General features: G+C 60.7%; 1 protein-coding gene across 1 annotated transcript; it reads left to right on the top strand.

The window, feature by feature from the left end:
* The first annotated feature begins 3,320 nt into the window (after window positions 1-3,320).
* NEUROG2 (neurogenin 2) lies at window positions 3,321-9,904 on the top strand. Its single transcript, XM_070417040.1, has 2 exons — window positions 3,321-3,451; window positions 9,157-9,904. The coding sequence occupies exons 1-2, from the start codon at window positions 3,321-3,323 to the stop codon at window positions 9,902-9,904; spliced, it is 879 nt and encodes a 292-aa protein (XP_070273141.1).
* The last annotated feature ends 10,108 nt before the right edge of the window (window positions 9,905-20,012 follow it).

The following is a 20,012-nucleotide window of genomic DNA, read 5'->3' as shown; positions in this document are numbered from 1 at the left end:
TGGTGTGTAGGTGAGTGTGTGTGGGTGTGAGTGTGTGTGTAGGTGAGTGTTGTGTAGGGTGAGTTTTTGAGTGTGGGTGTGTAGGTGAGTGTGTGTGTAGGTGTGTGTGTGTAGGTGAGTGTGTGTAGGTGAGTGTTGTGTGGGTGTGTAGGTGAGTGTGTGTGTAGGTGAGTGTGTGTGTAGGTGAGTGTGTGTGTAGGTGAGTGTGTGTGGGTGTGTAGGTGAGTGTGTGTGTAGGTGAGTGTGTGTGTAGGTGAGTGTGTGTGTAGGTGAGTGTGTGTGTAGGTGAGTGTGTGTGTAGGTGAGTGTGTGTGGGTGTGTAGGTGAGTGTGTGTGTAGGTGAGTGTGTGTGTAGGTGAGTGTGTGTGTAGGTGTGTGTGTGTGTAGGTGAGTGTGTGTGTAGGTGAGTGTGTGTGGGTGTGTAGGTGAGTGTGTGTGTAGGTGAGTGTGTGTGGGTGTGTAGGTGAGTGTGTGTGTAGGTGAGTGTGTGTGTAGGCCCCTCAGAGGGGCCCCCTTCAGTCCTGTCAGGAGAAACCCATTTCCTTGAATGTCTTGGACTCGGGTGAGGTATTTCCATCATTTCAGGGTGCTCCCAGCCTGTGTGCAGCCGTGGGTCCGAGCACAGGTGTCTGCGAGGACACCGGGTCTCCACGGCCACTGGTCACGTGAGATATTCGTGCGCTGTTTGCACTTAACGTTTCTGATCACGACTGAAAGTAGTGACTTAAAAGCCAATAAGAAGGAAACAAAGGCAACTTAATATCACGTCATTTGTTGGCACTTGATGGCAGCCAGTGACACTGTCGATTTCTCAGCCTCTGACAGCACAGCGCTGGCCGTCGTCACACCGTCCCCAGTGACCGAAGAGACATCCGCAGTGGCAGGTCCCGTGGACTTGTGTGGTGAGCGTCTCCGGGAGTTTAGAATAGATGTGCCTGTGTGCACACGTGACTTACCGCCAAGTCAATACCAGTGTGGATGGAATCGCCGTTACACGTAGCTGTGTTGGTGTTCGTGGTTGCATGAGAGAAACACAGGCGCTTCCACCGGCTGATGGCTACGTCTCGGGGAACAATCGTGGCCTCTGCGTAGAGGGGCCTCTCCACGGAGTTTTCAGAAGGGCGGACGCGCTGCTCAAGGGAAGGGCCGGGCTTGGGCAGGAATGCCAGCAGGATCCCGACCTCGGCCAGCACTGACCTGGCAGTGGTTTCCTCATCTGTGACACCAGCTGTCCTCGGGGATCGTGTGAGGACTGAACTAACTGGACGGCTGCCCGCGGGCCCAGCCCTGTCTCAGCGCCTGCCCCGCGTCTGCTTCCCTCCACACCAAGCGGTCCCTGCTTCCTGTTTTCATCAGGAATCGAGCAAGTCGCCTTGGAGAGAGCGCTCCAGGCACCGCCGCCGGCCATCCCTGCAGCCTAAACCTCTGGAGAAAAACTGCGAAAGGAATCACTCCTTCAAGGACGGGCTTGTCAGGGCACGTGGCACAGGTGTGAGCGGCCCGGCCACGTGACCTGAGTGCTGACTGTGCTCCTGGGACGAGGCCATCGTGTCCCGCGTTCCGGATTCACTTCCTCTCAAGCACCGAGTTAGAGAGTCCCGATGACCAGCGAGCTGATGGGACCGGAGGATTCTCCCTCGCCAAGGTCTGGAACCGGGACGTGACTGACTTCCTCTCAGACTGTGTGTGGTTATTATTGGCTGAGGATTCTTTGTGGCGAGTTTTCCTTCATCCTATTTTCTGGGGAGGGGAAAGCACGGAGCTTTTGGGATGCAGGAGGCTGTGGTTTTAATTAGATGCTACTCCTCACTGAGCTTACGTGGGACAATGACTGTCTCCAAGCATCCGAATGCGGAAAGTAAGCATTGTCGATGCCATTTCATGAGGCTGCGGCCAAAGGAAGATTCGGACAAGAAAGTAAAATACAGTGCGGCCTGGCTGGTGTGGCTCAGTGGATAGAGCTCCGGCCTGTAGACTGAAGGGTCCCGGGTTCGATTCTGGTCAGAGCACATGCCCAGGTTGTGGGCTTAATCCCCAGTAGGGGGCGTGCAGGAGGCAGCTGGTCCACGATTCTCTCATTTATGTCTATCGCTCTCTCCCTCTCCCACTCAGAAATCAATATAAATATATTTAAAAAAACATACAGTGTGATTCTTCAGGAGCAGCCCACAATCTAACAAAAGGAACTTAGCCCCCAAGTGACTCCCCGAGGCCTCCAGTGACTCACGTCCTGAGAAACAGGTTGGTCTCAGTCCGTGTCATTCATAATCTGTAGCTGCAGGCGACCTGACGGTGGGAATCGAGACGCGGCATCTTCTCCGCTCGTGGGGCACGTGGGACTCCGCCCCTGGGGAGTGTTTTTAAGGGCAGAGGAAGGCTTCGTTCCACTTAGGACAGTAGCAGGCGTTCAGGTTGAGTTAATATTGACATGGAGGTTTGTTTCTTTCCTTACCCCATTTTGTTTTCCCAGAATTTACCATGAAAACATGTCTTGATTTATCTGCACAATATTACATTGTGAGATGACTCCATTTCTTTCAAGAGAGAATGAACTCTCGGGTCTTCAAAAATGAAAACCCCAGGCCCTAGTCGGTGTGGCTCAGTGGGTAGAGCATCGGCCTACGGACCCAGGGTTCTGGGTTCGATTCCGGTCAAGGGCAGGACTTCTGGTGCAGGCGCCTCCCCAGCCCAGGTCCTGGTCGATGTGTTTCTATCTTTCCCTCTCTCTTCCACTCTCTCTAGAAATCGATGGAAAAATACCCTCCGGTGAGGATTAAAAAACACACAAACCCTGGGGACAGGAGGAGGGAAGCATGCGTTGCCCCACCTCCTCCCCTTGAGCGAGGCCTCTCGAAGGCACAGGAAACGCACACCAGGTTCCCCTCCCGCTGGGAAGTGCGCAGCTCAGAGCCTCACCGGCCACGTGCTGCCATCAAGCCTCAAGTTACCTCTGACTCGGAAAAGCACAATTTTGCGCTGGCCGGTGGCTCAGTGGATAGCGCGCCGGCCTGTGGACCAAGGGTGCCGGTTGGATGCCGGTCAAGGGCACACACCCGGGATGCAGGCTCCATCCCCAGTGCGGGGCGTGCAGGAGGCACAGACCCTGATTCTCTCTCATCACTGATGTTTCTCTCTCTCCCTCTCCTTCCCTCTCTGACATCAGTAAAAAAAGAAAAAGAAAGAAAAACACAGTTTGCCTGAGAATGCGGGGACAGTAAATTTCGGGGGAAAGCGATGGAAACAGGGGGTGGGGTGGGGGGGGGTGGGGGTGGCGTCTGGGTTCAGGGGGCGGCGCCCTGCAGGCCCTGCATCTGACACGCATGACGTCACGCAGAGATGGGCGTTGCCTGCATGACGTCACTCGGAGGCGCACGTTTCCTGCCACTTCTGAGAACAGAAATGCCAGGCCGGCGGCAGACACCCCAGCCCGCGTCTGCGCCCCTGCCCGCTGGTGCGTGGGCACCTTCCTGGGCCAAGGGCAACCCCTCAGGGCAAAGGTCTGGGCTGGTCCGCCTTGTCATAGACCCACCAGGGCTGGGGGTCCGGGCAGCCCGGGTGTGGGCTGCGGGCACTCGCCACAGGCGTCCTGGTGTGCGGAGCCCAGGGGAAGGCCCACCTGGAGGCCACTCGGGCGACACAGGAGGGAGTGGCCGCCTCCAGACAAAGCCTCCAGGCCTCCCGTGGGCTCGGCCGCCTTCGCCTCCAAGGCCAGCTCTGGGCACGCGAGAGCGTGACATCAGCCCTGTTGTCAGCGATTGCGTCATCACTAACAAGTGTGACGTCAGCGATGGCATCATCTCGCCGATGGAGCGTGGCGGCTGCTCTTGCACCCCCACTGCCTAGGCCTCCCCCGCACAGGCGCTGGCATTTGGGGGCGACAGGACGACGCGATCAGCTGCCAGGCGCCCCAATGTCCAGGACCCAGTCACCAGGTTGGACCGCGCAAGGGAAGCGCGCCCGCCCTGTCGGGACTCACGCTGCCCTGTCTCCGCCTCTGCCCGTGTCACCGTCACCGTCTCTCGGCGCTCGGTTCTCTGCCACCATCTCGCGTGGGCTCCCGGGTGGGTGGCGGCCGCTGCGCCCATCCCGGTGGGGGGTGCCCATCGGAGCCGCGGGTCAGGCCTAGTGACTGGCATCCTGTCCCCGAGGGCGGGTCACACAGCCTCCTCCGTGGACAGTCCCGGGTGTCCACCGCGATGTCACCTGTGGGGATGCGGGACCTCACTGGGCAGGCCACTCCGAAGGGCCTCTCCCCTCGGACCACGCTGTCACCGGGTCGCCTCGAGCACAGAAGGAAGGTCCTGGGAGGAGGCGCCGGAGGGGCCCCGGGCGGGGACACGAGGGGCGGCTGTCCTGTTGGGGCGCGAAGGGGACGGTGCCCACGGGGCTTCTGACTCGGGGAGATCCCCCCTCCCCCGCCGGGTGCCGGGTGAACCGCAGAGGCCAGTGTGCGGTCCCTACGGCCAGAGGGATTACTCGGGATTAAGGTCCCCAAATCCTCGGCTTTGTCGCTGGGCCGGGCGCTAATCGTGTTTGTCTCCGGGCCCTGGTCTGTCCCTCCCGGTCCCTGGGGCGGTGTCCTCCGCGGGCAGAGGGGGCTCCTGTCCCAGCGCCCCTGTCACCTGAGGACCAGGTCGCCACGTGGGGGGGGGGGGGCACCAGCGGGCCCAGCTCGAGGGCAGGCTACTCGCCCAGCCCAGCCACCGCCTCCGCCTCCGTCTCTGTGCCTCCCCGGCGCCCCCTCCCCTCTGCGCCCCCTCCCTTCTCTCTGCGCCCCCTCCCTCCCCTTTGCGCCCCTCCCTCCCCTCTGCGCCCCTCCCTCACCTCTGCGCCCCCTCCCTCGCCTCTGCGCCCCCTCCCTTCCCTCTGCGCCCCCTCCCTCCCCTCTGCGCCCCTCCCTCACCTCTGCGCCCCCTCCCTCGCCTCTGCGCCCCCTCCCTTCCCTCTGCGCCCCCTCCCTCCCCTCTGCGCCCCCTCCCTTTCCTCTGCACCCCACCTCCCCTCTTCGCCCGGCCTTTCCCTCTGCCTCCCTCCCTCCCTCCGAGGGGCCAGAACTCAGGCCCGAAGCCCCGGGAGGGCGCTTCCTGCAGGTTTGGGGCTGGGGACCACAGGACTTTCTGGGTAACCCCCGCCCCCTCCCCCTGCACCAGCCAGCCTGTGGCGGGGACGATTCCTTGGCCATTTGTGAGGTGAAGTGGGGCGCGATGTCCCGGTGGCCCCGCGGCAACACCCACCCGCGGGCCCGGTCGCCCGTGGAGTCCGGCTCCTCAGAGCAACAAAGACTTTGCCGCCCCGCACGCCCCTCCCGGAGCCCCGGGTGTAAATCAGTGCGTCCAGGTCGCCCGCCCCAGCCTTTGTTCCCTTAAAGGGGGAGCGCGGCGTGCGAGGGGCTGGGGATGAGCAGTTTGACCCCTCGGGACAGGTCACGCGGTGGACAGCGCGCCCTGGTCACCGCCCTGGCTGCGGCCGGCCCGCCCCGCCTCCCCCGGTTCAGCCCCGCTGCTGTCTGGACAATCTGGGGACCACACAAGTGCCTCTTGAATTCACTTCACTTAGAGGCCTGGACAGTCCGGCTCAGGACACGGCGCTGGTCACGTCCTGCTAACGGGCCGCAATCCAATCGCTTTCTTTCTGCAAAGCCCAGCGAATGGCCGAGGATCACAGAATTCCGGGGCTGGGTGCCTGGCGGGCTTCCGGGGGCACCAGGGTCTAACACTGTTCTGGCAGCGTCTCTCCTTATAAAACAATATTCTTCACCGGAGGAAGTTTTCCCGGAAGCGTCCTGGCAGCAACGGTGATCCGCCTCTTAAAAGCCACCACACACAGAACCACAATCTTAGACTCATATTCAAGGTGGTCTCGGGTGGTTCCTCAGAGGCCTGCCCTTCGCAGGGAACCTCAGGCATCCCTGCGGCCACCGGTCCACAAGGCCTTGTTTGTAAAAGTAACGTCTACCAGCTCACCAGAGCTTTATATTTACAGAGAGCGATTCATGTCACAGTTGGAAATCTTGCGCTCCTTGGCTTGCTTGTCCCATTCGAAGGAAATCTCAGATCAGAAGCGTGCGATTGACCCGAACAATCAATCCTTCACCGCTCATTGCGGGACACACTTAGCTGTGCATCATTAACCTCAGAGGGACAGCGCGGACCTTCCAGGGCACCATAAAGACATAAAATCCCGGGAGACGATAAAAACCAGTGGGGGGCGGTCAGGCCCCAATGCCGTTAACAGTCAACTAAAGGTCCCTTGTGTTCCCCGGGCCCTGAGCCTCCGACCAGCTCCGCCTCTGCCTCTGCCTCTGTGGTTGGCCGAGGCTCCTCAGGACACTTCCCACCGACCCTAAGGTTCACACCACCTGCCCGCACAGGTGCTCACGCACAGCGTCTCTGTGCTGCGGCGAGAGGGAGATGTGCAAGGTTCATCCCACCTGTCCTCACAACCTCGCTTTCTCCTTCTGTTTCATTCAAATTAACACAAAAGTCCTGCGCAATCCCAGGCATCCCTTCCTCCATCTGTACCCGGGAGCCAAGAGGTACAGATGGGAGGGGCACAGAGGGGAGGGAGGTTTTTGTTTGTTTGTTTGTTTGTTTGTTTTAAGGGGGGGGGACTCTCCAGAGGGGTCTCCACCTGTGAAGTCAGTGCTGAGCCTGTGAAGTCAGTGCTCATCACCTGTGAAGTCAGTGCTCATCACCTGTGAAGTCAGTGCTCATCACCCAGCGAGCCTCTGGTGTCTGGTCTCGCCCTGGATCTGAGTCTTTTGTGAAGTTCTGACTGACGGCTCACGGTGCAGACGGAGACCCAGAGAAGGGAGAGAGGTGGACGCTGCCACTCGGAGACCGCCGACACTGGACGCGTCTCTCCTTTTTAAATTCCTGCTCTGCTGCCCAATGAAATCCAGCTGTTGTGAAAGGATTCAGAGGGAAATGGGAAAATAACACTTTTAAACATAGGGGATTTGTTTTAAAAGGTGGGGGAGACGCAAAGCACAAATATTGAGGAGCTAAGTGGAGCATCGTGGCAGTTCTCACAGGATTTCAAGACAGAAGGGCCCGGCCCAGCGAGGCTCAGTGTTTGAGCGTCGACCTCTGATCCAGGAGGTCACGGGTTTGATTCCCGGTCAGGGCACATGCCTGAGTTACAGGTTCGATCCCCAGTGTGGGTCGTGCGGGAGGCAGCCGATCCATGATTCTCTCTCATCATTGATGTTTCTCTCTCTCTCTCTCCCTCTTCTCTTCCTCTCTGAAATCAACAAAACATATTAAAAAAAAAAAAGACAAGGAAGCCTGGGGATCTGCTTCGGGTGACTCTAATCTTCACTTTTTGCTCCTTCCACTCCTGCCGTTACCTCCCGGCAGAAGACGCGACACAAATCAAACCTCTTTCCTCTCCCTCTGGAAGCGCACCTGTCTCCAGAGCCTGCAGAGCCAACCGGACACTTTTCAACCCCAACGTTAGTTTGCAGAGGCGCCTCAGGGGCTGCCAGGCGAGCTGGGGCCCCGGGCCGCCTGGCGCGTCTCCCACCCCCGCACCCTCCTCCTGGGCCCCTGGCTTTGTCCCTACAAGTCAGCCCCATGGACGAGAGGGTGGGCGTGAGCGCGGGCGGAGCAGCCAGGTGTGGCCGAGCGATTCGGGACAAGTTCCCTGGGTCCCTGCGCCCTTGAGCCCTTTTTTCCGAGTGAAAAGCTGGGGGGATCCGGAGGATGGGCCCCACGTCCCCACAATGCCCCCAGCGCGGGAATGTCAGCGCAGGCCCTGCGCTTTCGGGCGGCGAGGCGGCTAGGCGAGTCGGTGGCTCCTGGGCCTGGCTGCTGCCTCCTGCTGTCCCCCCAGCCGTCTACTGAGGTCGCCCTAAAAAAGGGTCCGTGTCCTGGCTGGAGCCTGTTTGTCACAGGTCCTGAGAGCCCCTCGGCGCGGCCCTCTCCAGGTCCCCTCGAAGGCGCCTGTGAATCCTGCCACGTCTGTCCTCCACCCTCTGGCGTTGGTCTCTGAGGAGCGCTGCCCTCCCCCCGTTCCCACAGCGCGCCCCACATTCCCACAGCGCGCCCCACATTCCCACAGCGCGCCCCCCGTTCCCACAGCGCGCCCCACATTCCCACAGCGCGCCCCACATTCCCACAGCGCGCCCCACGTTCCCACAGCGCGCCCCCCGTTCCCACAGCGCGCCCCATATTCCCACAGCGCGCTACCCAGACCCCTTTCCTCCCTTAACCGAGTGATGCGCTTGAAACGGCTCCCAGGAGGCCCTGCCCGGAAGGCCCAGCGGCACCAGGACCGACTGCTCTCTCGGGGTGCGGACCCACGCCTAGGGGTGGGGGAGTCCCGATGCCCCCGGGCCGGGCCCCGGCGGAGCAGCTGAAAGGGAGCGGGCTCCGAGCGCGTGGCTCGCGGGCCTCCCGAGGTCCCGGACGCCGGGATTGGCCAGCTGCGCCCGCGCCCCCCATTCATTAATAAATTAGCGGCACGCTCCGGCCGAGCGCGAGCGCCAATCAGGGCGCAAGGCGGTGGCGACCCCGAGTCCCCACGCGGACCCGCAGCAGCCGGGAGCTCGGGCGGGGGCTCCGGAACCATTTTATGCTGATTAGACGGAGGGGTGCGGGGTGGGAGAGGAGGATGGATGGCCCGCGGGGGAGGGGAGGGGCGCGGGGAGAAAGGACTGAATGCGGACGAAGCAGTGAAAGGAGGAGCGGGAGGGGGAAGGGGGGAGAGGGGAGGGGGCCGGGGGCGATCCGATTGTTTCCCGGGGGGTATATAAGGGGTTTTAAGGAGAGTCGTGTGCCAGACACGCAGCCACTGAACCCCAAGCCGCTTCGCTTTAACTGGAGTGCCCGGGGGTCGCGTGCCGGGCGGGGGCTGAGTGACAGACGGACACGCACCCCGAGCGCTTGCACGGGACCCGCCCTGGCCGCACGCGCTGGAGAAGCAGCTGAGTAAGTGACCCGCTCGGAGGGCGGTTCAGCTGTGCACACGCCCTGGGCTGGCGCCGAGCGTTGGGGCTAGGCCTCTGCCTCTTCCCGGGCGGACGCGGGGCCCGGCGGGGCGCGGGGGGTCCCCCCAGCTGGGCTCCTCTCGGGCGTGCGTCCCGGGGCCCCACGTACGTGCCGTTGCTTCTGCGTAACCGATAGTTCGGTGTCCCCCTCCCGGCTCCTCCCGCAGGACGGTCGTCAAGTCCGAGGCTTCGGAGATGAAAGAGGAGGCGGACGCGTTGGCGCTGTGGGGCGCGGCCTCTCCGGCGGCGGCGCGGACCCCGCCTCGGTCCAGCGCGGACCAAGACCGCGGGGAGCCGGGCGCGCCGGATGGGGCACGTCGGCCGCGCGGGGCCGCACCCGGGACGCGGCTGCCGGGCCTGGGGCACGAGTGCAGGCGGCGTCCCTCCCGGGCGCGGGCCGCTCCCCGCGGCGCCCGGACCGCCGAGACGGCGCAGCGGCTCAAGAAGACGCGCCGGCTGAAGGCCAACAACCGCGAGCGCAACCGCATGCACAACCTGAACGCGGCGCTGGACGCGCTGCGCGAGGTGCTGCCCACGTTCCCCGAGGACGCCAAGCTCACCAAGATCGAGACGCTGCGCTTCGCGCACAACTACATCTGGGCGCTCACCGAGACGCTGCGCCTGGCCGACCACTGCGGGGGGGCCCTGCCCGGCCCGCTGCGCCCCGAGCCCGCGCTGCCGAGCCCGGGCGGCGCCCTGGGCAGCGTGGGGGACAGCCCGTCGCCCGCGTCCACGTGGAGCTGCACAGACAGCCCCGCGCCGCCCTCCTCCGCGCCGTCCGCTTCCACCTCCCCGTGCAGCTGCGCCTTCTCCCCCGCCAGCCCCGCCGGCTCGGACCGGGACTGCTGGCTGCCGGCGCCTCCCGACAAGCGCCGCTGCGCTCCCCGCCGCCCCGCGATCGGGGGGTGCGCTTAGGCCGCGCGCCCGGCCTCGCTCCCGGGGCAAACCCCGCCGCCACGCAGCGCCCTCCCCGCTCCACTTCCCGGCCCTGGAGACCCTCCTGAGTCCTGGGCGGACAGACACTGACGTCCGTCCGGCTGGTCGGTGCCCCTGGCGAGGGACGTCCTCTGTTCAGATGGGCTCTGAGTTACTGAAGCGGAGACGGCGCCCAAGTCCGGGGATGGCGGGTGCGGGGAGGGGCGCGTCTTAGGGCCGGGTAGGCGCGGGGAGGAGGCGGCTGTGGCGGACGTGACCCCCTCCCATCCCCGCGCGCCGAGGACTCGGCAGTCCGAGTGCATCCCCGGGGTGGACGCGGTTTGTCCCGGGTCCCGCCGCGGCGTCGGCTTAGAGATGCTAATGTCGAGGAGGGAGCAGCGCCCAGGCCTCGGAGCGACGCGCTGCTCACGGTGCCCCACGGCCCGCGGGCCCGGCACCTGCCGCCTTCCCAGCGCGCCGCGGGCCGTGGGAACCTCACCCGTCAAACCAAACTCGCCCCTGACGCGCACTTTGTTCCGCGGCCCGGATTCGTCGCAGCGCCATTGTCCGTCCTCCTTCCTCCTGCGTCCCCACGTTGCCATCTGTCTCCTGCGATGCATCGGGGAGGACGCTGTTTGGTTGGAGGCCAGGTTAGAAGTCATTGTATAATTTGTCGGCTTTGTGCCGCCTGAATGCGAGCGTGGAAATCTGGGCTGAACTCTCCATCGACAGGGAAAAAAAAAAAAACGTGGAGGAAAAGCGAAAGGGGGGCATTGCTTCGCGCATTGTTTATCGCGACCTTTGAGGGGCAGGGAACTCCCCGCTCTTTCAAGAGATTAAACATAAATCAACAGACTGAGAACCGAAGCGGGCGCGGAGCTCCGCGGATCAGCCACACACGCGTCCCCTCCTATTTATTATAAAGAAACTGTTCGTGGGAAAGTTATGTATTTTTTTGTATATTCTACAGAGTTTATTCTAGTATGTATTTACAGCTCGTGGGGGAGAGAAAAAGCAAGAAAATTGTTCTTGTGATTAAGCTATAAATAAAATATCTAATTTTCATAATCTTTGTCTGTAGAGTGGTAACCTTTTCCTGTTTGTGTGGTTTTAGGAAGAGGCCGTTGTATTTTTCTGGAACATTTTCTATATCAAATTGAGTGCGTGTGTTTCCCACCAACGTCTGTGTGTAGAGGACACAGACCCCTTGGGCCTACGAAACCTGAATTGTGTTTGAAGCACTGGCTGCCTGAGGGGGGCAACTCTCAGGACCAACACAACTGGGTTTTTACGAAAGTGATTTCTGGGCAAACAAGACGAGTGAAAAGGGGAGGGGGCAATTTAAATAATTAAGTCACAATAAGCTTCAGAGTTCACAGGCCCTGACTTTAAAACTCTATGAAGGCGAGGTTTCTGGGTGGCTGTGGAGAACCGTGGCTCTTGCACTGAACTCTGGGCTCCCTCATCGTCTCTGAGCTGAAGGGATTCCGTGGGATCCCCAGGGCTCTCCAGCACCCCAATATCCGACTATTTATACCTTCATTACCGGCAGCTGCAGCAGGATCGGCCTTCTTAACACGCCTGTTGGTTTGAAAGGCGAACTTTCCCCGGAGCAAAGAAAATATTCCGGGTGAGCTGCGAGAACCACTCGGCCTTCCCATCATCTTTGTGAAAACAACAGGAGAGTAGAACCGTCTCCAACGAGAAGGCAAGAAATGGTTTCCCAAACTCGGGGACACAGAGCTCTAAGCCGTGCACCTCAATCCCAAAGCAGGAATACGTGACCTTTGGCTGGCCTTGGGTCAGAGATGGCCAGGGAGGGAAGGCTGGCCACGTTTGAGGTCTGAGCCCTTTGAGGGAGGGTGTCCATGGCAACACAGCTACAATAAATCACGCCTGCAAAGAAAAGTGGCTTGTTAAGCCTCCCGGCCCCATACACTTCTATCTGCTTCTGGTTTGGGCTCGCCCTCCCCCTGCACAAAGGGACCTCACTTCTCCCTGTGATGTCTCTGCAAACCCTCCTCGCCACCCACATGGACAACACCGTTTCCTATCGTGTGTGTGAGTAACTCCATTCTTACCAAAGGCAGAACCAGCCCATGGTTTGCTTGGTTTTCATGCTGGACATGAGGGACCTGTTGGAAAATCATTTCTAATTTATTTTTAAAATATATTTTTATTGATTTCAGAGAGGAAGGGAGAGGGAGAGAGAGAGATAGAAGCATCAATGATGAGAGAGAGAATCACGGACCGGCAGCCTCCTGCACACCCCACACTGGGGACCGAGCCCACAAGCCGGGCAGGTGCCCTGACGGGGAATCCAACCGTGACCTCCTGGTTCCTAGGTGGACGCTCACCCACTGATGGTCCGGTTCTAGGCGGCCTTCTCATCTGCCAGGAGAGAACGTGACCTTTGTCCTCGAATCACATTTACGTGACGTATTTAAAAGCCAGGCCAGCGGGCAAAGCCGTCACAGTGAGAATTTCACAGCATCGTCTTTTAAGCCTGCACCACCGCTGAGCGCCAACGCCCGGTCTGTCTTTTGGAAAAACGGGAAGAAGCAGTTCCCCGCCCAGGTCTGTGGCCACAACCTCCAGGTGACCCTGAGAGTTTGGGGGCAGAGGCCTGGGTGGGGGCCGCCCAGTGACCCCCACGACCGAGCCGGGAGCGAGCAGGTGGGCAGGTGCCCAAACGCACCGGCAGTCGGTGCCCCCCCCCCCCCCACATCTGTGCTCGGACCTCCCGCCGCCGCCGGCTGAAGCGCACCCAACGGGACACCGCCCTGGTGCCGCTCTGGTCACCATCCCGTCTAAGAAGGAGGCGTAGGCCGCACTGGGCGCTGGTCCCCCGCGCGCGTCCTGTCCCCTCGGGGCAGGGGAGGCGATTCCCGCGCAGTCCGTGCCCCCCACCCCCGCCCGGGGCCGCGAGGAGCCAGGCCTGTCCGGGTGCGGACTCGCGTGGGGCGCGCTCCCGGGGTCTCGGCCCGTCTGGTCCGGGCAGAACTTACCGGAGTCCACGCGGGGCTGCCGCAGAGGGACGCGGAGGGCGGCGATGCGGCGCCGGGGTCCCCTGGGCTCGGCGGGGAGTCTGCCCGACGGTCCCGGGCGCGCGCCCTCCGCGGGCTCCAGGCAGGGTCTCAGCGCGCACCCCCGGCCCGTGGCCCGCGCCGCCTCCCCGCCCCCCAATTAAATGAACCCCGCGCCCTGGCTGCGCCCACGCGGGGCTCAGGGAGCCTGAAGGTCCGGCGTCTGAGTCTTGGAAGGAAACCTTGAGCGAAGGGTCCGTGGTCTCCCGCCCGCGGGGGCGCACGTGTGAGAAACAGTCCCCCCACTTTAGTCTTAGAAAGCCGGGCTCCGGCGGGCACAGCGCGGACCCTGGGGCGCCAGCGCCGCCGCTTTCCTTCCAGGACCCGCTTTAGTGATTAAACGCAAGGAAAGTTCCCCAAAGCGGCTGTCCCCTCTTCTCGGAGCTCCGCGTCCTGCCGAGGCCGGCGGGTGCGCATCCTGGGGGGCTGCCCGGAGGCGGCATCCCCTGGCCCCACCAGCACCTCTCCGGGTTGGGTCCTCCCAGCGGACCGGGTTGTCGTGTTGGCTCCGAGGTGCGCGGCTGCTCTGTCCGGTCCTCAGGGGGGTCCAGGTCTCTGGGACGCACCACGGCGGGTTCAGGGGTCCCCGATAGGACAGGAGCGGGGCCAGGTCATCTGGGGTCAGAGTGGGACACTGGGCGGCGGGGGGCGGTGACTGGTGCGCGCTGCGGCGGCGAAGGGCTGTGGTCCCCGTGGTGCTGGTCATCGGGAGGGGGAGGCGGCGGCAGGGCCCTGGTGCGCCCCACACCTACCCCCACAGCCCGCGGCGCTGGGGATGCCTTTTGGGCATCGAGGGGAGGGGGGCGGAGGGCTTGACAGGTGCCAGCTCCCCTTCCTCCCCTCCTCTCTCCTTCCCCCTCCCCCTCCGCCATCCTCTCCCTACTCCTTCCCCCTCCTCCTCCCTCCCGAAGCAGTCCACGCAGGTACCCGCCCGCTCCCCCCCCCCCCACACCTGGCCGCTCCCTCCCGCACACGCAGGGCTCCCCGGGGCCGTGCACTCACCTGCGCTGTCACCGCCGAGGCTGTAACTGTGCCGCTCGGTTCTCTTTGCGTCCAGCGTCTCCCAACCATCACGTTTCTTAAGAAACAGAAGGACTTGGGGTTCAGGACCCCTCCCCCCTTCAGGAAGCACACTTTCCGGGTTCGTGTTGGTTGGATTCCTGTTTCCTGTGGTCACTGCAGGGAACGCGAATTCCAGGGCCCAAGAGACAAAATGTCAAATTTGTCCAAAGGACACACATCCCAGGCGGCAGCGGCTGGCCCTCCAGGGGCTCCGGCTCAGGGACAAGGGCCTCCCGGTCCTGGTGGCTCAGGTCCCACTGTGTGTCCAGGGTCTCCTTCCTCCTCCTTTCCCAGGGTTCCCAGCCACCCCTCCCCCTCCCCCTCCCCTGGGACCTGGGGGCTTCTGGGAGATCCTGAGAACCAGCACCGCTCACCTAGTTTATTTGAGGGAAATCAAGGAGGAAAAGCTCTGAGATCCGAGCAGAAGAGACACCGGACCTTCCAGGGCGGTTCCCATGGCAGCAGTTGGCAATAAGCCTAATTCCTGTGCATGGGGCCTCCTCCCTGTCAGTCGTGTCTGCAGCTCCCTGTGCAGTGTCTGTGGCTCCCTGTGCAGTGTCTGCGGCTCCCTGTGCAGTGTCTGTGGCTCCGTGTGCAGTGTCTGTAGCTCCTTGTGCAGTGTCTGTGGCTCCCTGTGCAGTGGCTCCTTGTGCAGTGTCTGTGGCTCCGTGTGCAGTGTCTGTGGCTCCCTGTGCAGGGTCTGTGGCTCCCTGTGCAGTGTCTGTGGGCTCCCTGTGCAGTGTCTGTGGCTCCCTGTGCAGTGTCTGTGGCTCCGTGTGCAGTGTCTGTGGGCTCCCTGTGCAGTGTCTGTGGCTCCATGTGCAGTGTCTGTGGGCTCCCTGTGCAGTGTCTGTGGCTCCGTGTGCAGTGTCTGTGGGCTCCCTGTGCAGTGTCTGTGGCTCCCTGTGCAGTGTCTGTGGGCTCCCTGTGCAGTGTCTTTGGGTCCCTGTGCAGTGTCTGCGGCTCCCTGTGCAGTGTCTGTGGGTCCCTGTGCAGTGTCTGTGGCTCCCTGTGCAGTGTCTGTGGCTCCCTGTGCAGTGTCTTCGGGCTCCCTGTGCAGTGTCTGTGGCTCCTTGTGCAGTGTCTGTGGCTCCGTGTGCAGTGTCTGTGGCTCCCTGTGCAGTGTCTGTGGGTCCCTGTGCAGGGTCTGTGGGCTCCCTGTGCAGTGTCTGTGGGCTCCCTGTGCAGTGTCTGTGGGTCCCTGTACAGTGTCTGTGGTTCCCTGTGCAGTGTCTGCGGCTCCCTGTGCAGTGTCTGTGGCTCCCTGTGCAGGGTCTGTGGGCTCCCTGTGCAGTGTCTGTGGGCTCCCTGTGCAGTGTCTGTGGGTCCCTGTACAGTGTCTGTGGTTCCCTGTGCAGTGTCTGCGGCTCCCTGTGCAGTGTCTGTGGCTCCCTGTGCAGTGTCTGTGGGTCCCTGTGCAGTGTCTGTGGCTCCATGTGCAGTGTCTGTGGGTCCCTGTGCAGTGTCTGTGGCTCCCTGTGCAGTGCCTCGGGGCTCCCTGTGCAGTGTCTGCGGCTCCCTGTACAGTATCTGTGGCTCCCTGTGCAGTGTCTGTGGCTCCCTGTGCAGTGTCTACAGCTCCCTGTGCAGTGTCTGTGGCTCCGTGTGCAGTGTCTGTGGGCTCCCTGTGCAGTGTCTGTGGCTCCATGTGCAGTGTCTGTGGGCTCCCTGTGCAGTGTCTGTGGCTCCGTGTGCAGTGTCTGTGGGCTCCCTGTGCAGTGTCTGTGGCTCCCTGTGCAGTGTCTGTGGGCTCCCTGTGCAGTGTCTTTGGGTCCCTGTGCAGTGTCTGCGGCTCCCTGTGCAGTGTCTGTGGGTCCCTGTGCAGTGTCTGTGGCTCCCTGTGCAGTGTCTGTGGCTCCCTGTGCAGTGTCTTCGGGCTCCCTGTGCAGTGTCTGTGGCTCCTTGTGCAGTGTCTGTGGCTCCGTGTGCAGTGTCTGTGGCTCCCTGTGCAGTGTCTGTGGGTCCCTGTGCAGGGTCTGTGGGCTCCCTGTGCAGTGTCTGTGGGCTCCCTGTGCAGTGTCTGTGGGTCCCTGTACAGTGTCTGTGGTTCCCTGTGCAGTGTCTGCGGCTCCCTGTGCAGTGTCTGTGGCTCCCTGTGCAGTGTCTGTGGGTCCCTGTGCAGTGTCTGTGGCTCCATGTGCAGTGTCTGTGGCTCCGTGTGCAGTGTCTGTGGCTCCCTGTGCAGTGTCTGTGGGTCCCTGTGCAGGGTCTGTGGGCTCCCTGTGCAGTGTCTGTGGGCTCCCTGTGCAGTGTCTGTGGGTCCCTGTACAGTGTCTGTGGTTCCCTGTGCAGTGTCTGCGGCTCCCTGTGCAGTGTCTGTGGCTCCCTGTGCAGTGTCTGTGGGTCCCTGTGCAGTGTCTGTGGCTCCATGTGCAGTGTCTGTGGGTCCCTGTGCAGTGTCTGTGGCTCCCTGTGCAGTGCCTCGGGGCTCCCTGTGCAGTGTCTGCGGCTCCCTGTACAGTATCTGTGGCTCCCTGTGCAGTGTCTGTGGCTCCCTGTGCAGTGTCTACAGCTCCCTGTGCAGTGTCTATGGCTCCCTGTGCAGTGTCTGTGGCTCCCTGTGCAGTGTCTACGGCTCCCTGTGCAGTGTCTGTGGCTCCCTGTGCAGTGTCTGTGGCTCCCTGTGCAGTGTCTACGGCTCCCTGTGCAGTGTTTGTGGCTCCCTGTGCAGGGTCTGTGGGTCCCTGTGCAGTGTCTGTGGCTCCCTGTGCAGTGCCTGTGGCTCCCTGTGCAGTGCCTGGGGGCTCCCTGTGCAGTGTCTGCCAGGGGGTGATGAGGTGGTGGTCCTGGACGCCATCACTGCTTTCTTCCCGCTGGACACGGATCTGGCTGTGCTTGGAAATAGTTTAAAAATGAGGGCTCCTGAGATAACTTTCATTTGACTCTATATTTTTTCAATCTTTTGCTTCTTTTAAAAATATATACGTCTTTATTGATTTCAGAGAGGAAGGGAGAGGGAGAGAGAGATAGAAACATCAATGCTGGGAGAGAATCATGGATCAGCTGCCTCCTGCATGGCCTCTACTGGGGATGGAGCCTGCAACCTGGGCATGTACCCTGACTAGGAATTGAACTATGACCTCCTGGTTCATAGGTCAATGCTCAACCACTGAGCCACTCACCTTTTACTTCTACTGAAATACCACCTGCAAGACAACCCTTTCCCACTGAGCCAAACCGGCCAGGGCTGTTACAGCTCCTTTGTCGGGGGCATCCATGGGCTTTGCAGCGCTTCTGCGTTGATGACCCGCTTTGGGATTTTAGAAGTTCTGTCACACGTGGAAGGCTTAGGGGTCTCTGAGCAAAACTGAACACAGCGGGACTGGTCCCACCCAGAGGACCCTCACTGTGTCCCCCTGAATCTGTATCGTTGGCGGCTGTGGGGGGCTGTCCGTCAGCTACGCGTCCATGTGGGAGTAGAACATGCCTTGTCCTGACAGCACCCCCCACACCAGGCAGCACTCGTGTGTCTTCCAGGAGACATGCTTCATCGTTCCCGTGGGCACATTCCCGGCGGCTCCTCCTCACAGCGGTCACTGAACCTCATCGCACCTGCCTGTGTGAGGTCCCCAGTCTCGCCAGTGTCTGAGGCTCTCACCCCACTGGGCATGCCCAGCGTGGGCTTCTGAGTGACCCTGTGAGGAGCAGTGTTCCCGGGGGACACCCAGCTCACGTGGGCGCCGCCCGAGGGGGGAAAACGTGTGAGTTAAAAGCCACTGTGCGCCCCATTGGCGTGGCTCAGTGGTTGAGCGTCGACCCAGGAACCAAGAGGTCACCAGTCTGATTCCCGGTCAGGGCACATGCCCAAGTTTTGGGCTCAGTCACCAGTAGTGCAGGAGGCAGCCGATCGATGATTCACTCATCAGTGTTTCTCTCTCTCTCCCTCTCCCTTCCTCTCTCTCTAAAAACAGAAAAATCATTTTAAAAAAAGCCACTGAGATTTGATGACTGTCAGTGCATAAGGTCACACTCAAATGACTATGGATGCGTATTTATCTGAGGATTGTACAACGTATTTGTAGCAGAAAAAGTCTTAGAACTGACTAAAACTTAGTGCCCCACCTCTGTACAGTTTGAAGATTTGGTCATAAACGCCATTTTTATGTTTGGCCGTGAAACACAGGTTTCACGCTCGAAGTCGATCGCCATCCTAAAGTGATTTGTGAGAAGTCATCATTCGCCCTGACCGGTGTGGCTCAGTGGATGGAGCGTCGGCCTGTGGACTGAAAGGTCCCAGGTTCGATTCCGGTCAAGGGCATGTACCTGGGTTGCAGGCACATCCCCAGTAGGAGATGTGCAGGAGGCAGCTGATAGACGTTTCTAACTCTCTCTCCCTCTCCCTTCCTCTCTGTAAAAGATCAATAAAATATACTTTAAAAAAAGAAGTCATCATTCATTATTTTTAAGTTTACGGTTCAGGCGTATGAAGTATATTCACAATCTCCAGAACTTTTCCTCTCGCAAAATGGACACTCTGTGCCCACAAAACAATGGCCCTGTCCCCTCCCCCAGCCCTTGGTAACCGTGGTGCTTCTGTGCCTATGAATTTGACTGTCTTACATACTAACAGGTGGTGTTTTGTTTTGTTTTAATATATTTTATTGATTTCAGAGAGGAAGGGAGAGGGGGAAATAGGAATATCAATGAGAGTGTACCATTGATTGGCTGCCTCCTGCACGCCCCCCGACTGGGGATTGAGTCCGCAACCTGGGCATGTGCCCTGACTGGGAATTGAACCCGGGACCTTTCAGTCTGCAGGCCGACGCTCTGCCCACTGAGCCACACAGGCCAGGGTAAGTGCTTTTACTTTGAAGGCAGGCCGTGTCCCTGTCTCCCTTTTCTCCGTGTCAACAAGAGATGGCAACACCACATCCTCAGTTGCCTTTGTAACCGTGTCTCTAACCCTGGAAGCTGGCGGCGTGAGGAAGTGGCGGCTGTCCCTGTCCCACGGACACGGGCGCGGGAGGCTCGTGTGCAGCGGAACCCACGGCCATGCGCTGTGCACTGTGCACAACAGGAGCTCCTCGTGTCGGGGGAAGCGGGGAGAAGAGCTAACTTTTAAAAACCCTTAAGAGACCCTTTAAGCTGCTTGCAGGCGGAGGACGACTGTGTCTGTCCGTCGGGGACCGTCCCTCATCTGCCCCCCGCCTCCCTCCGCCCGAGGAGTGTCTGATCTGGGCATCTCCAGTCTGTACACACATCACACGAGTGATTTAAAATTGCTCTTCTTGGGGGAAAACAGATTAAGCCTCGGCTCCCCGTGAACCCCTCTGCTCGCTCCTTTTTAATAAAGAAGAGCTAGACGGGGCCAGTGCCGCGGGCATATTTACCTTCATGAGCTAAAAAAAAAAAAAAGAAAGAAAAAAAGTTAATTACTGCTGGAGTGAGTTAGCCAGGCCGTCCGAGCTCTTTTATGACTCGCCCGTCATTAATTTCCCTCCCTGGCCGGCCGCTCACCCGCCTGGCCAGTCCGCTCAAAGCGGCATCTGTGCCACTGAGCAGAGCGGGAGCCTGGCCAAGGGGGTGAGGGGGGAGGGGAGGAGGTGCTGTTTACAAATCGACTCCGACTAACTAACGATTAACGATTAACGGTGAACCTGAGGTCTGCTTCGCTGAGGGGCTGCGGGCACCAGCGAGGGGTGTGGAGTCTCCCTCCCTCGCGGGAACCGGGGTGCTCCCGGGGGGCCTGGTCTGAATGGTCCCTGTTCCCCAGGGCTGGACAGCGGCGGTCCTGTCACTGCCCTTCACCAAACGGAGCACCGAGGAGGGTTGGTTGTCCCAGCGAAGGCAGAGACTTTAAGGAGCCAAGTTAAAAAAAACGACCTTTCCCCTCTATGCACGTATGGCTTGGGTGTGTCCTTTGGTTTGGTTTTTAAAACATTTCTCTTTTTAAATGTTTTTATTGATTTTTCATAGAGAGGAAAGGAGAGGGAGAGAGAGATAGAAATATCAACGGTGAT

This window comes from Myotis yumanensis, unplaced genomic scaffold, assembly GCF_028538775.1.
Source record: "Myotis yumanensis isolate MYYU_CA2020_CCGP unplaced genomic scaffold, mMyoYum1.0.hap1 SCAF_5, whole genome shotgun sequence".
NCBI classification, from domain to species: Eukaryota; Metazoa; Chordata; class Mammalia; order Chiroptera; family Vespertilionidae; genus Myotis; species Myotis yumanensis.
Note: the sequence above shows the minus strand (reverse complement) of the source record. Positions and strands in the feature narration are given on the sequence as shown.